At 46.3% G+C, this 13,188-nt stretch overlaps 1 protein-coding gene across 5 annotated transcripts in view; it reads left to right on the plus strand.

Moving 5' to 3' along the window:
- BCL2L1 (BCL2 like 1) overlaps nt 1–13,188 on the plus strand; it is a 51,326-nt gene continuing 38,138 nt past the window's right edge. The window contains exons 1-2 of one of the 5 annotated variants that reach the window (XM_043982849.1): nt 1–117; nt 1,536–2,190. In XM_043982849.1, coding sequence (XP_043838784.1) covers nt 1,645–2,190 — 546 coding nt within the window. In that variant the 5' untranslated portion in view covers nt 1–117; nt 1,536–1,644. The other 4 variants (XM_043982847.1, XM_043982846.1, XM_043982851.1 and 1 more) reach the window with 4 other exon arrangements.

Consider the following 13,188-nt stretch of genomic DNA (forward strand, 5'->3'; position numbering starts at 1 on the left):
CGCGCGCGCTGCCAAGGCACCGGAAGTGACTGAGCTCGCAAGTTCCCCCGGCCTCTTTCAAGGGAAACTGAGGCCGGGTCCGTCTGGAATCAAACTCCGGGAGAGAAGAACAGGCAGGTAGGCAGCCAACAGGCAGGCGCGCAGGCCACCTGCTCTCAGCTCGCAGCCGGGAGATCGGCTGACAAGAGCCCTTCGGCTGTTGGGACTACGCAGGCGGGGGAGGGGATGTCGCCCCCCCTCTACTCGTGGGGCTCGCAGGTGAGCGCGCCGCCCGGGGGGGGGGGTGCATGACGGGCACCGCGCCCAATCGGAGGGCGCCATGGAGGCCTTCGTGTCCCGCCCCCTACCCTGACCACCTCGCTGATTGGCCGTCGGGGGGCGGAGCCGCCGGGAGATCTGGGGGGCGGGACGCCCCCTTCCCCCTCCCTTCAGCCTGTGCTGGGGTCCGGGGGGCGCCGGGAGGGAAGGAAGGCGGTTGCCCGGCAACGTGGGTGGTTCGGGCTGGGCCCGGCCGTACCTCCCCGGCGGGCGGCGCTGTGGAGCCGAGGGCTGGGGAAGGAGTCCAGGGAACCCGGCCGGGACCCCCGCGGAATATCGGGGAGAAGAGGGACCCGCGCCGGTCGGGGCCGGGCGCCCCCGAGCAGCCGAAGCCCTCTGGTCCGGGCTCCGGCTCCTTTGTCCTGAAGCGCCGGCAGCCATGATGTCCGGACGCCGCCAGGGGCGAGCGGAGCGGGCCCCGAGGCCACCCGGTGCGCCCCTCGGGCTCGAGGACATTTGCGGGGTGCGGGGAGAAGGAAAGCGCTCTGCGCCCCCGCCCGCCGGCGCTTCCCTGGCCTCGGAGAAGGGAAAAAGGGTTAAGGCACCGGCCCTGAGAGCCCACCCTCGGAAACCCGGCTCCCATTGAGGAGCCTCCCCCGGCGCCGGTCCCTTTGGATTAAATTAAAACAACACACGCTCACAAAACAACAACATCGAAAAACAGCAAACTCTACACCCACCCCAACCACACACACCGCCGGCGAGTCGCCGGTGTGGATGAGTCCGCCCCGCCGGTAGGCCGGAGCACGGAGGGGCGGGAAGGATCCGCCAGGGGGCCGGGCTCTCTCCCGGGCCGGGAGCGCGGCTCAGCGCTGCCCTCAATGCAGGAGATGGAGGGGGAGTGAGAGCACCGGCTCCTGGGGTCCGAACCAGCAGCCCGGAGGGAGGGGGCCGCCGCCCGACATCGTCCCTGACCCGAGCTCAGACAGCTGATTTGAATGCAAGGTTATTCCTGGGGTGGGGGGATGGGGCGGGTGGAAGGGGCTGTTCCGAGAGAAGGTGATAATGAGTAGAGAGCCCAGTCTGAAGATCGGTTCCTAGATGTGGATTTTCAGTCTTACTCAGACCTGGTGTCTTGAAAGATAGATGGAAAATTACTGAGATCTGTAAGAAAACCCAGACCCCTGGGAGGGTGAATAAGATACCGTGGGGTAGATGGGGCTTTTGTATATTTCCCCTCCCTGAAGTTCTTTCTTTCTCTCTCTCTCTCTGTTCAGAACCAGCATTTTGGCCCTGAATCTCAGAAGAGAGTTGTCAAGCAGATCCCGGACCCAGAGAGCAGGTGCTTTGGACAATGAACTGGATCAGCCCATTCCTGATGTAAAAATGTCTCACAGTAACCGGGAGCTGGTGATTGACTTTCTTTCTTACAAGCTCTCACAGAAAGGATACAATTGGAGTCAGTTTGAAGATGAGAATAGGACTGAGGCCCCAGAAGGGACAGAGATACCTAGTACTGTGAATGGCAGCCCCTCTTGGCACCCTGCTGACAGTCGTGCAGTGAGTGGGGCCACAGGACACAGCAGCAGTCTGGATGCCCATGAGACAATACCAGTGGCTGCTGTGAAGCAAGCTTTGAGGGAGGCAGGAGATGAATTTGAACTTCGGTACCGGAGGGCATTCAGTGACCTGACATCCCAGCTCCACATCACTCCAGGGACCGCTTATCAGAGCTTTGAACAGGTAGTGAATGAACTCTTCCGGGATGGGGTGAACTGGGGCCGAATTGTGGCATTCTTCTCCTTCGGAGGAGCATTGTGTGTGGAAAGCGTGGATAAAGAGATGGAAGTCTTGGTAGGACGCATCACCTCCTGGATGGCCACTTACTTGGATGACCACCTAGACCCTTGGATCCAAGAAAATGGCGGTTGGGTAAGGACCAGGGACCCCTTTCTGCTTCACTCTTCTCCTTAGTCTCTGGCTAGAGACATCCCCAAATTTTCCTGACTTGTAGTACAAGTCAAATTGTTGTGTTGAGTAATCATTGTGGGCTTTGGGAACCATGTGCCAATGATAGCCAAATACCCTTTGTATTTTTAGTGTCTTTATCCTAAGGAGTAGTTGTCTAGGAACAGGCCCCATCCCTTAATGGACAGGCTGGCTAAACTTTGAAACTTTTTTTTGTGTGGGTGTGGCAATTGGGGTTAAGTGACTTGCCCAGGGTCACACAGCTAGTACCTGTCAAATGTCTGAGGCTGGATTTGAACTCAGGTTCTCCTAAATCCACTGTGCCACCTAGCTGCCCCGACTTTGAAACTCTTGAGAGCCTGTGCAGGCCACTGCTCATCCTGAGGTACACTCACAGTTGGAAGTTAGTTGTCTCATTCCTTTTGTCTCAAGATGTCATAGAAGCGGGGCAGCTAGGTGGCACAGTGGATAAAGCACCGGCCCTGGAATCAGGAGTACCTGAGTTCAAATCTGGCCTCAGACACTTAACACTTACTAGCTCTGTGACCCTGGGCAAGTCACTTAACCCCAATTGCCTTACCGAAAAAAACAAAAACAAAAACAAAAACAAACAAACAAAAAAGATGTCATAGAAGGGAAGGGAAGTTACTTTGGTGAGCTTTTTTCCCTCAGAAAACTCAAGGTTCTGTTTACTTAACAAAGTAAACCCCATGGTTGACCTGTACTTTTCATAGACTGATTATAGGATTTAGAGCTGTAAGATTCTTCCAATATAATCCAGTTTTCAGCTCCATCATCTCACAGATGAGAAAATTGAAGTCAAATGACTGGATCAAGGTCACACTCCTGATTCATGGCAGAGCCAGGATACAAATCCAAGACTTTGGCACCTAGTAGGAGGACCACTAGGGATCCTAGTCCCCTGTCCTATGTACTACACAATATTTCCCCACCAATGCAGAAGAGGGGCATTTAGACATGGGACTAGAGCAGAGACGGGGCCTGGCCAGGTAGGAGACTCATCAATCCAAAAATGGGTATAGATTTTTAGGATAAAGTGGGCCATGCTCCTCAGGATTCTGGTTGTGCCTAGCACTACTCTGTTATACTTCATTGTGTGAAAATTTTCACATGATCTGTTGAGCTCTTGCTGTGTCATGCTGTATAAACTGAGCACTGCCTGAGGTCAGTTAGTAAGCAGCAGCCAAACTTCCATAGTCCACCCCACCCCCCATCCCCCAATTTTCTTCTTTCAAAAAGGGTCCTGGTGCTTTCACCCACAGCACTCTGCTACTGAGACTAGGACCAAGACAAAGAACACTGAAGCAGCACTTAATTCTGCTCCTCCCTGGGAAAGGCAACTCTCATTCACTACCTACTCTCCTTGTATTGCCTCAGAAGAATAAAATCCAAACTTATCATAGGATTCTATGATTTAGAGCTAGAAGAGATCTTAGAGAACATATAACACAATCCTCTCTAGTTTTGTAGATGTGGAAGGAGAGGGCCAGCCAGGTTAGACAACTTAAACATAACACGTTTTGAAGTAGTAAAGTTATGAAAGGGAGGCATATGGGACCAAAGGCCTATCCCAGCCCTTTCTGTCTTCCTTTCTGTCTCATTGCTTGGGAGCAGGTACAAGTATTCCCTTAGCTTTCTAACTTCTCAGGAGCCCTAGGAAATCCAGCACATTTTCAAGACCAAGAGATCAAGTGAAGGAGCTGAGGTGAAAGGGAGCAAACTGTACCATGGACTTTGGAATGTGAAGAATGTGATTGTTCCAAGGCTGTGCCCAGGGTGTGGCAGTCTCCAAACTATAGTTTGGGCCTTCTGAAGTTGCTGAAGGGATCACTCCTCTCTGTTCAGCTTGTCCAGACCTCCCCCAGCCAGTACATAGGTATCCATTGTTTTCTCCGTGATCCTGTTTCTACCTCCAACTTAAAGGGAGGAGATTGAACGGGGGCCTGGCTGACTCTGTGACCCTCTGCCTGGCTGGTTGAGCCTGCCCTGGAAACCTACTCTGTAAATGAACTCCTTTGGGGATAATGATTAAATGGTTCCTGTTGGTTGTGCAGCTTGCCCTTCTGCTTGCTTAGCTTGTCTTTGGGGGCAAATATTTGTTCAGCTGATTACAGGAGGGACAAGATTCCACTGCCTCAGATATATCCTCTGTGGCAACTGCTGGTGGGGAATGTGCACCATTTCCTTTCGACCCTTGTCCTGTTGTGACATTGACCCTTGAGTTGTGCCATTTGTAGCCATTTAGCAGCTGAGGAAGCCTCACCTGGACCTGCCAATGTAGAGCTCTGACTAGGCTTCTTAGTTACCTTACCAAGAATAGTCTGTGTATGGAAGGAAGGGAAGGAAAGAAGCAATTATTGTGTACCAGGCACTGTACCAAGCAGTCAGTATGCAGTTATTAAGCACATACTGTGTGCCCAGGTACTGTGCTAAGTGGAGGTCACTGTGTTCTTTTAATATAATCTCTTAGATCTAGGGCCCAAAGACATTGCATTGAGAAGGCTGGATGGTCCCCCTCTGCAGAAAGGCTAAGCTTTGCTTGTATTGTTTCTTCCCTTTTTCTTTGTCCCTGAAATTGGAAATCCTATTTATTATAATTAGTTAATAAGTTGTATCGAGTCCTTTGCATAATACCTCAAATGTTATTTCCATGTGGAAGGGGATGGGTATGCTGCAGTATGCTGTTTTAGCATCATTTCTGCTGTTTTGTGGTAAGAGGCAAACTGAAGATGAGTTGACTACTCAAGGCACTCACAACTTTCAGGCCTGGACAAAGGGTACTCAGCCATTTACCCTCCTAGGAATCATTCTCTCCTAGGTTATCACAGGCCAATCAGGGTGACTTAGACCTTTTTTTCCTACCAATCATGAAGGCTGAAGTTAGCTGTAGGTTTACCTGAGCTCTGGAGATCTATTTTTAGGGTGCCGTTCTGCTCTGATGCAGAGAACCATAAGCTAAAAGGCACTTCAGAAGTCATCTAATCCATCATGGATTTTTTTTCCACAGATGAAACTGAGGCCTGAAGAGGTAAATTGGCTTTCCCAAGGCCATACAGGTAATAAGTAGCCCAGCCAGGATCCACAGTCTGGTCCACTGACTCCAAAACCAATGTTCTTTTCACTTTATTCTACTGCCTAGGATGAAAACTAAAGTCTCACCAAGATGTGAACTAAGATGTTCATTGTGAGGTCAAAGTGCTAATTGTTACACCCCAGGCCACAACCTGATAGACCTTTAGAATTGAAAGGGACCTTAGAGATCTTGTTGTAGAGCCTCATTTTCCAGAGGGCAGGGATGCTCTGAGAAGGAAAGCAAGTTGCTTGAGGTCACATAGTAAGTGCCAGAATATGGGAAACAAACTCAGGTCTCTTAACTGCCAGAGCACTTTTCATCATACCATCACCCTGTTCTTGAGCAGTAGTATAATGTACTGATCCATCCACTCTTGGGCTCTGCATCAGGATGCTGAGCTCCTAGGGAGGGAAGAGGAATGACCCAACTAAGTAAAATGCCCTATAAAAGGGTTTGTCTTTTGTCTTCTCCATGGATAAGCTGTAGAATTTACCAGGATTCACAAACACTGGATTTAGAGTTCTAATTAAGACCATGGTTGAGATTTCTGCTCTGCTAGTTACTACCTCTACTAATATCTTGAATAAGTCATTTTCTGGTAGGATTTAAGCTAGAGAGGCTTTAGAGATCATTTAGACCAATCCCCAGGTCAGATGAAAAGACTGAAGTCCAAAAGAGGTTGTGACCTGCCCAAAGTAGGTAGAAAATGGCAAGCCTAAGCTTTAAACCCATATCTTCTGACTTAATCTGTTGTTCTTTCCATTTTAGGGCTCTGCTTCTCTGTGCCTCAGTTTCTTCTTGTAAAATCAAGAGGATTGAACTAGATGATCCCTAAGAACCCTTCTGCCTTTAAATCCTATGGTGTTTACATTATGGGTAAAGAAGAGCCTAATGCCATGCTACTAATAATAATAGTCTGTCTAGTTCAGGAAGGGATAGGGGCAGTGTTTAGTTATCAGAGTTATGCCCTGATGTCAACTGATTTTTCTTTTTCCGAAATTTCTTGTAATCCCCATGAATAACTGGCAGTTCTGTCTGTGCAGGGGGCCGTAGGAGTGGGATTGGGGTTAGGGTAAGGAGGAAGACTGTTCAGTGTATTTCTACTTAACTGTGACTGTGTCAGGAGGTGGAGGGCCAAGAATTGGGGTTGTGGACTCCTGGGGTTATATTCTTTTTTTTTTTTTTTTTAATTTTTTTATTTAAGTGAGGCAATTGGGGTTAGGTGACTTGCCCAGGGTCACACAGCTAGTAAGTGTCAAGTGTCTGAGGCCGGATTTGAACTCAGGTACTCCTGACTCCAGGGCCAGTGCTCTATCCACTGCGCCACCTAGCTGCCCCTGGGGTTATATTCTTAAACCCTCCCACTGCCTCTCTGCTTGGTAACCTAAGTCAGATGTTGAACCTGTTTGTGAGTAGGTTTTTCCTGCCTGTAAAATGGGATAATAATACCTAGCATCCAGGGCAGAGAAGACTCCAATAAAGGGCTGTAGATTAAGGGGTAATGCCTCTGCATTAATTATCAAGTAAGATAATTTCTTCCAACAGAATTGGCTGCCCCCACCCCCCAATTTCCAAAGAAGCTAAGTTTCTCCCTTGAAGTTATTAACTCAGGAAGCAACTTGAGTCATTGCTGTATATGCCCAGAACCACTGATTAGGTGGGGATCTGAACCTTGAAGGGAGGGGGAACTCCACTATTATACATGGACAACAACATAATTATAATCAAGGGAAACTTAAGTTCTTCTAAGTAGAGATTCTTGGGGACATTCTCTAGTTTGGGGACATTCTCCAGACCTTTGTGAAACCCAGCTGGGTGTAGTTGCTAGAGTTCTGGACTTAGAATCAGAATACCTGGGTTCTAGGCCTGCCACTTAGTAGATTTGTGACCTTAAACAAGGAAGTCTCTTCACTTCCTTGAGGCCTTTCCTTATCTGTAAAATGGAGAGAAAACTATTTAGTTATATTAAGTAGTCTTTCACCAAGTAGTAGTAAAGAAAGAGTTTTATAAATTATAAAGCTCTATGTAAATGTGAGGAATTTTTGTTACTCATTCAAAGTGATGTTTTGTATGGAGAAATTAGAACCTTGCCCTTGGGCGTCTTGGCTTTGTGGTCTCTCAGTTCCTGTAGGCTTCCCTCCTTTAGTGCTACCCCACAAACTCTTTTGCATTTCTTAGCAGCTGTTGGTAATTTTGTGGTTTTCTCAGGGAAACCCCATCAGAAACCCCAAACCTGGAAATTTTGAACATCTCATTCAAGTTCTATGATGAAGGCGGAAGTGTTGCTGGTGCTCCCCCTTTGACTGTAAAGCCTGCTGGGCATTCACTTTTGGGAGATCTCTTTAAAACTCTTATTAGCATCATAGGGTTTTCTGAACTCCACAGATTCCCCCATAGCACCAAATTTACCAGGTGGGCTTTTCCTAAATGCCTTTGGAGAATTCTTGAAAAAATTTTTTTAGAGATTCTTCAAACCACTTGGTCTTAGGATTTGGGCTTTCAGCGGGTTAGTTTAGATGACTAATCTTTCCTGCTACCTTCCTTCCTGTCTTCTCATTCCAAATAGTTACCAATTTGTTCTAAGAACTCTTGTAATTTAATTACATTCAATCACATTCATTGCCTGTTGTATCTCCCTACAGAGAGTTTTTTCAAGCAACTGTGGTGTTTAGATAGATTTAGGGTGATTTCCAATGAATTGTCATTCTGCAGAAATAAACTGTTTCCCTTAACTGTTCACCCCCACTAAAAACACCATGATCGCTACCAGTTAATAAATATTTGTTAAGTCCCTACTATGTGCCAGGCACTGTACTAAGCCCCTAATATTTAGGCAAAAGATAGTCCCTGCCTTCAAGGAGCTCACAATCTAGTACCCACAAACAAGATCTCAACAAGGCTCTCTTGGAAAGGAATCTCTCCACTTTTGACTTCAGTTTCTCTCCAAGTCTAGGCTATCTTCCCCCTACTTCCAGTTTATAGTAAGGTAGGCCCATCCTACCGCAGTTCCACCAGGTGGGTCCGCCTCCTCTTTGTATTGTAGTGGGTAAGGGTAGAGCGGGTCTTTTTGATCTGTCACAGGTTAACTGCCTTTGCACAAGGTTATCATAGGTTCCAGTATCTGGTCCTCAGCTTTGCAGGTTCCAAAACTCATTTTTATCTGTTCTCCCAGGGATGATCAGAATTGATTCACCTTAGTTGATCAGCTCACAAAAAACTTTTGTTAGGCTATAGCTATCTGCCTCGCCAATCTGTAAACTCCTGGCTGGAACTTCCAATCTGTAAGGGGGTTTTAAAAGATCCCCCAGGTTCATTAAGCACCTTGTGGGCCAATCTGTAAGGCCCTGCCCCCTCCCCAACGGCTTCTCCCAGACTAACAAGAAATGAGATTTAAAAGCCTCCTTTTGGGGCAGCTAGGTGGTGCAGCGGATAGAGCACCGGCCCTGGAGTCAGGAGGACCTGAGTTCAAATCCAACCTCAGACACTTGACACTAGCTGTGTGACCCTGGGCAAGTCACTTAACCCCAATTGCCTCACCAAAAAAAAAAAAAAGCCTCCTTTCAATAAAAGCAAAAAACAGGGTTTATTGATAAGAATAAACTTAGAGATAAGGACAAAGAAAAACAGAATATATGACCTGTGAACCTCCACCAATGGACTCTCTGCTTTGCCTTTAACTTTCTCTATCCCCCTGCGCTTCTTTTCATCTTTGTCTTTCCACCTGTCTCCTTCTTGATCACTGTCTACCATCCCCCTCTCTCTAGCTCGCCTGCACTTCCCTTAAAAACCCTGCTCTCCCAGGAAACCCGGGGCCAACCACCCATGCACCTCAAGCCATTTTCCAGGCCTGCAGGGGCCAGGGGCTTGGGGGGGGGGGGCGGGGAGGAAGTTGTGCAGGGTGTGCCTAAGGCTTTCTCCTCTCAAGAGTGATGGTCCCCTGAGCTGGGCAGCACCACAAGGTCTGGGCGCACTGAGGACAGTCAGCCCTGGTTTTGGGGAGAGCAGTCACGTCGGGGGAGGGGTGGCCTGTTTCCCCCCGGAACCGGAACTGGAACCGGACCCGACCCGGAGCTGCAACTGAGCGGGGAGGCTTGGGCAACCGGAGGGGCCATTGGGGGAAGTGCGGCAACAGTCATCTTAATTTTAGCCAAAGGTGGGGTCCCCTAAATCAATTCTTACACTTTTTTAATAATAAGTGCCAATTTATTTATTTACACTGGTAGGTAAAGTTGACCAAGGAACCTGCGTCTAGAAATCCCCATTCCTTATGGGAAATTCACTTAGGAAACAAAATTATTAATCAAAAGGATTCTTGATTAACAAAGTTAGTGATATGAAGTTGGATATTTTTTTTTTTGCTTTTTAAAAAAATTTGTTTTTTTTTTTTAATATTAGCATCATTTATTTCTCAATATGTTCTCTCCTTCTACCCTTATAATAAATGACCAAAAGCAGGGGGAGAATTGGGGTTCAGCAAAACTAATGTCCCAAAAATCTTATACTCAGCATTCAGTCCCCATAATTGTACCTTTCTGCAAAGAAGGAAGGACAGGACGTCGCATGTCTCTTCTTTGGTGCCTGCTTTGCTCATTATGATTTCACAGCACTTATTTGGTCTTTCCATTTACCATTGTTGTCATTGTGTATATTATTTTCCTGCTTTTGCTTACTGTTCCTGTTCAGTTGTGTTCAACTCTTCATGACTCCATCTGAGGTTTTCTTGGCAAAGGCACTGGAGTGGTTTGCTGTTTCCTTCTCCAGCTCATTTTACAGGAACTGAGGCAAACAGGATAAGTGACTTGCCCAGGGTCACACAGCTATTAAGTATCTGAGGCCTGGTTGTTTTTTTTTTTTTGGTAGGCAAAGGGGGTTAAGTGACTTGCCCAGGGTCACACAGCTAGTAAGTGTTAATTGTCTGAGGCCGGATTTGAACTCAGGTACTCCTGAATCCAGGGCCAGTGCTTTAACCACTGTGCCATCTAGCTGCCCCCTGAGGCCTGATTTGAACTCATGAAGATGAGTCTTCCTGATTCCAAGTCCAGTGCTCTATTGACTGTGCCACCTAGCTAATTACTTTGCATCAATTCATATAGTTCTTCCTATGCTTCTCTCTCTCTCTCTCTTTTTTTTTTTTTTTTTTTTGGCGGGGCAATGGGGGTTAAGTGACTTGCCCAGGGTCACACAGCTAGTAAGCGTCAAGTGTCTGAGGCTGGATTTGAACTCAGGTCTTCCTGAATCCAGGGCCGGTGCTTTACACACTGTGCCACGTAGCTGCCCCCCTATGCTTCTCTTAATATTTCATAGTCATTGTTTTTCCCATGCAGCAATATTCCATTGTGTCCACACACACTTTTTATCCATTACCTAGTTAATGGAGCTTCTGATTTGTTTCCAGTTCTTTGCTAACTACCAAAAGCACTGCTATGAATATTTCTTTTTACCATCAATCTTATAGTATATGACTAGTACTGGTATTTCGGGGTCAAAAGTATATGAACGTTTTAGTTGCTTTCATAGTATACTTCAGATTGGATCAATTCACATTCTACTAAAATTGTATGAATGTGCTCGTCTTTCTGCCACCCCTCCAAGAGTTGCATGTTCTTCCAATATTTTCATCAAACTAGTGTGGTTTAAGCAGTTGAACTTTTCAACTTTTTGTTTCTAACCATTACCAATTGAGAATTGGTCCCCAGGGTAGTAGTACTGAAGATAGCAACTCATGCTTCATAATCTTTTTAGGTTCCATGCCTATCACTTATCCTGTGGTATTTGCCATTATAGTGTTAGTGTGGATAGTAGATAGTAGGAACTGAGCAAACTCCTATTGATGGTGAGCATTGCCTAACTCAGAACATAATATTATTTTTTAAATCATAATTTATATTCTTATATTTTCTGGTGAATGTTTTCAATTAACTCACAAGAGACAAATTAATCTCAGAAATAAACTATCCCCAAATTACAGTGCAAGGTAGAGTACAACTGATTTTTTCATTATACGTTGAGACAACATAGATGTGGAAGAGAGTTCCCTGAGCCAGGAGCCAGAGGTTCTAGTCCTTGATTTATCACTAACTAGGCTGTGTTTGATTTTGTTAAATCACCTAACTCCCAAGGACTGAAAGACTTGGGTCAGACCTCTAACTCTCTGAGTGTGATTCCTGTAGTATCTCTTTCAGAGATGCCAGTTTTCTTGACCTTATCCCCAGATTCTAGGTCCATCTTGCCCATTTGGACTTAGAGCCCCTCTCTATCTACTACTAGTGCTACCTAGTGAGATTATCAGTCCAGGATCAGGTCTTGGGCTTGTCTGTCATTGTGATAAAAAAAAAAAAAACTGGACTCATTGCATAAGGCTCTTGCTAGCTGACTCCAAAATGGGAGGATTTTTTTCTGTAGCCTGTCAGGAAATGCCATTGCAATGACTTCCATAACCACTTTCCTGTCCCAGCTAAGTGGCAGGATTCCTTCTGATGAGAAAGTGGAAACTGAAAAATAGTCCCTTTAATGTCACTCTCTCTTCTGGGCCCTTGACACCTCTTCCTCTCCCACCCCCCACCCCCAGCCCTTTCCTCCTGGCCCAAGGATTCTCTGCCCCCTCTGCTTTCCGGGGTCTTTTGTGATTCTTTTCCTTTATATTCTTCTACTGGCAGGGGCTGTCTTATATTCGTCATTATATCCACCACCACACCAAGCAGAAAGGCCTTGTGAATAGTTATTGCTCAATATATGTTTGTTGAATGACTAATGAGTCAGTGAATGAACTCCCCTTAGTCCTTTCAGTTCTTTTGAGAAAAGTTCTAGCTGAAACCTGTGTGCCAGAGGCCTGTAGCCATATTGCCTGGATATGTGAGGCCATGTGGTTCAGTATTCCTGGGTTCTCTTTGATTCTATCACTCAGGAGACTCCAGTTTGTACTTTGTATCTCCCTAAATCATCTGCTGATCAGTCATCCAAAGGCCCTGATAGTGGATTCCCTAAGGATTACATTTGGAAGATAAGAATGAACTCAGGATTTAAAAAAAAAAAAAAGAATGAACTCAAGAGACCTTATAGAGAGGGCAAAGAAGAGATACAACGTAGTCTGCTGAGCTTCTTTCTCCCAGACTCCCCAGGACTGGGTTAGACAGGCTGAGGGAATTAGTTCATGTTAGATAGCTAATGGATAATAGCAAATCATGCTGCTATAGACTGTGTTCGAATTCACACGGTCCTCAGATTCCTTGATCTATTTGAAAGGGAAAGTCCCCTTCCCACCCTGCACCCATATATTTGTGTTCAATGTAGACCAGGCAGGCTGTTCAGAAACATAGTGTCCCTTCCAAAGAGCCTGATTCTCTTCCCTAATGATTGGCCCCTTCATGGGTCCCATTAAAACTTTGGTTCAGGGAGTCTTCAGGTATCTCACTCTCTCCCCAGTAGGTCCTTTGGTTCTGGAGTGTCTTTTAGAGGCCAGGCCACCCCTTTCATTATTGAAACAAACTAAGGATGGGTTGGGGTGAGTTAGAGGTAGAAATGCCACTGTGCAATTCTGTGGAATACTCAATGGCCTTAAACAGTGTCCTTCTCATTACTTTTGTTCAGCTTTGGTTAATAGCTCTGATGCTAACTGAATACCCTTAAAATGTTTCACTTCTTTAGGCTGGGGTGATTTTATCTGACACTACCCCCTCTCTCTAAGTCTAGCTACATTACTTCAGGGCAACCCATAGAGTTTACCAGTATCATCAGATATCTGTACCTGCAAGAGACAATATAAAGACATTTCAGACTGTATCAGGTACAGTAGGTTCCCTATTTGGGTACCTGCTCAATTCAAGTACAGAATACAGAGAGTCAGTAGACATTTATTAAACATATTATGT

This window comes from Dromiciops gliroides, chromosome 2, assembly GCF_019393635.1.
Source record: "Dromiciops gliroides isolate mDroGli1 chromosome 2, mDroGli1.pri, whole genome shotgun sequence".
In the NCBI taxonomy this organism is placed as follows: domain Eukaryota; kingdom Metazoa; phylum Chordata; class Mammalia; order Microbiotheria; family Microbiotheriidae; genus Dromiciops; species Dromiciops gliroides.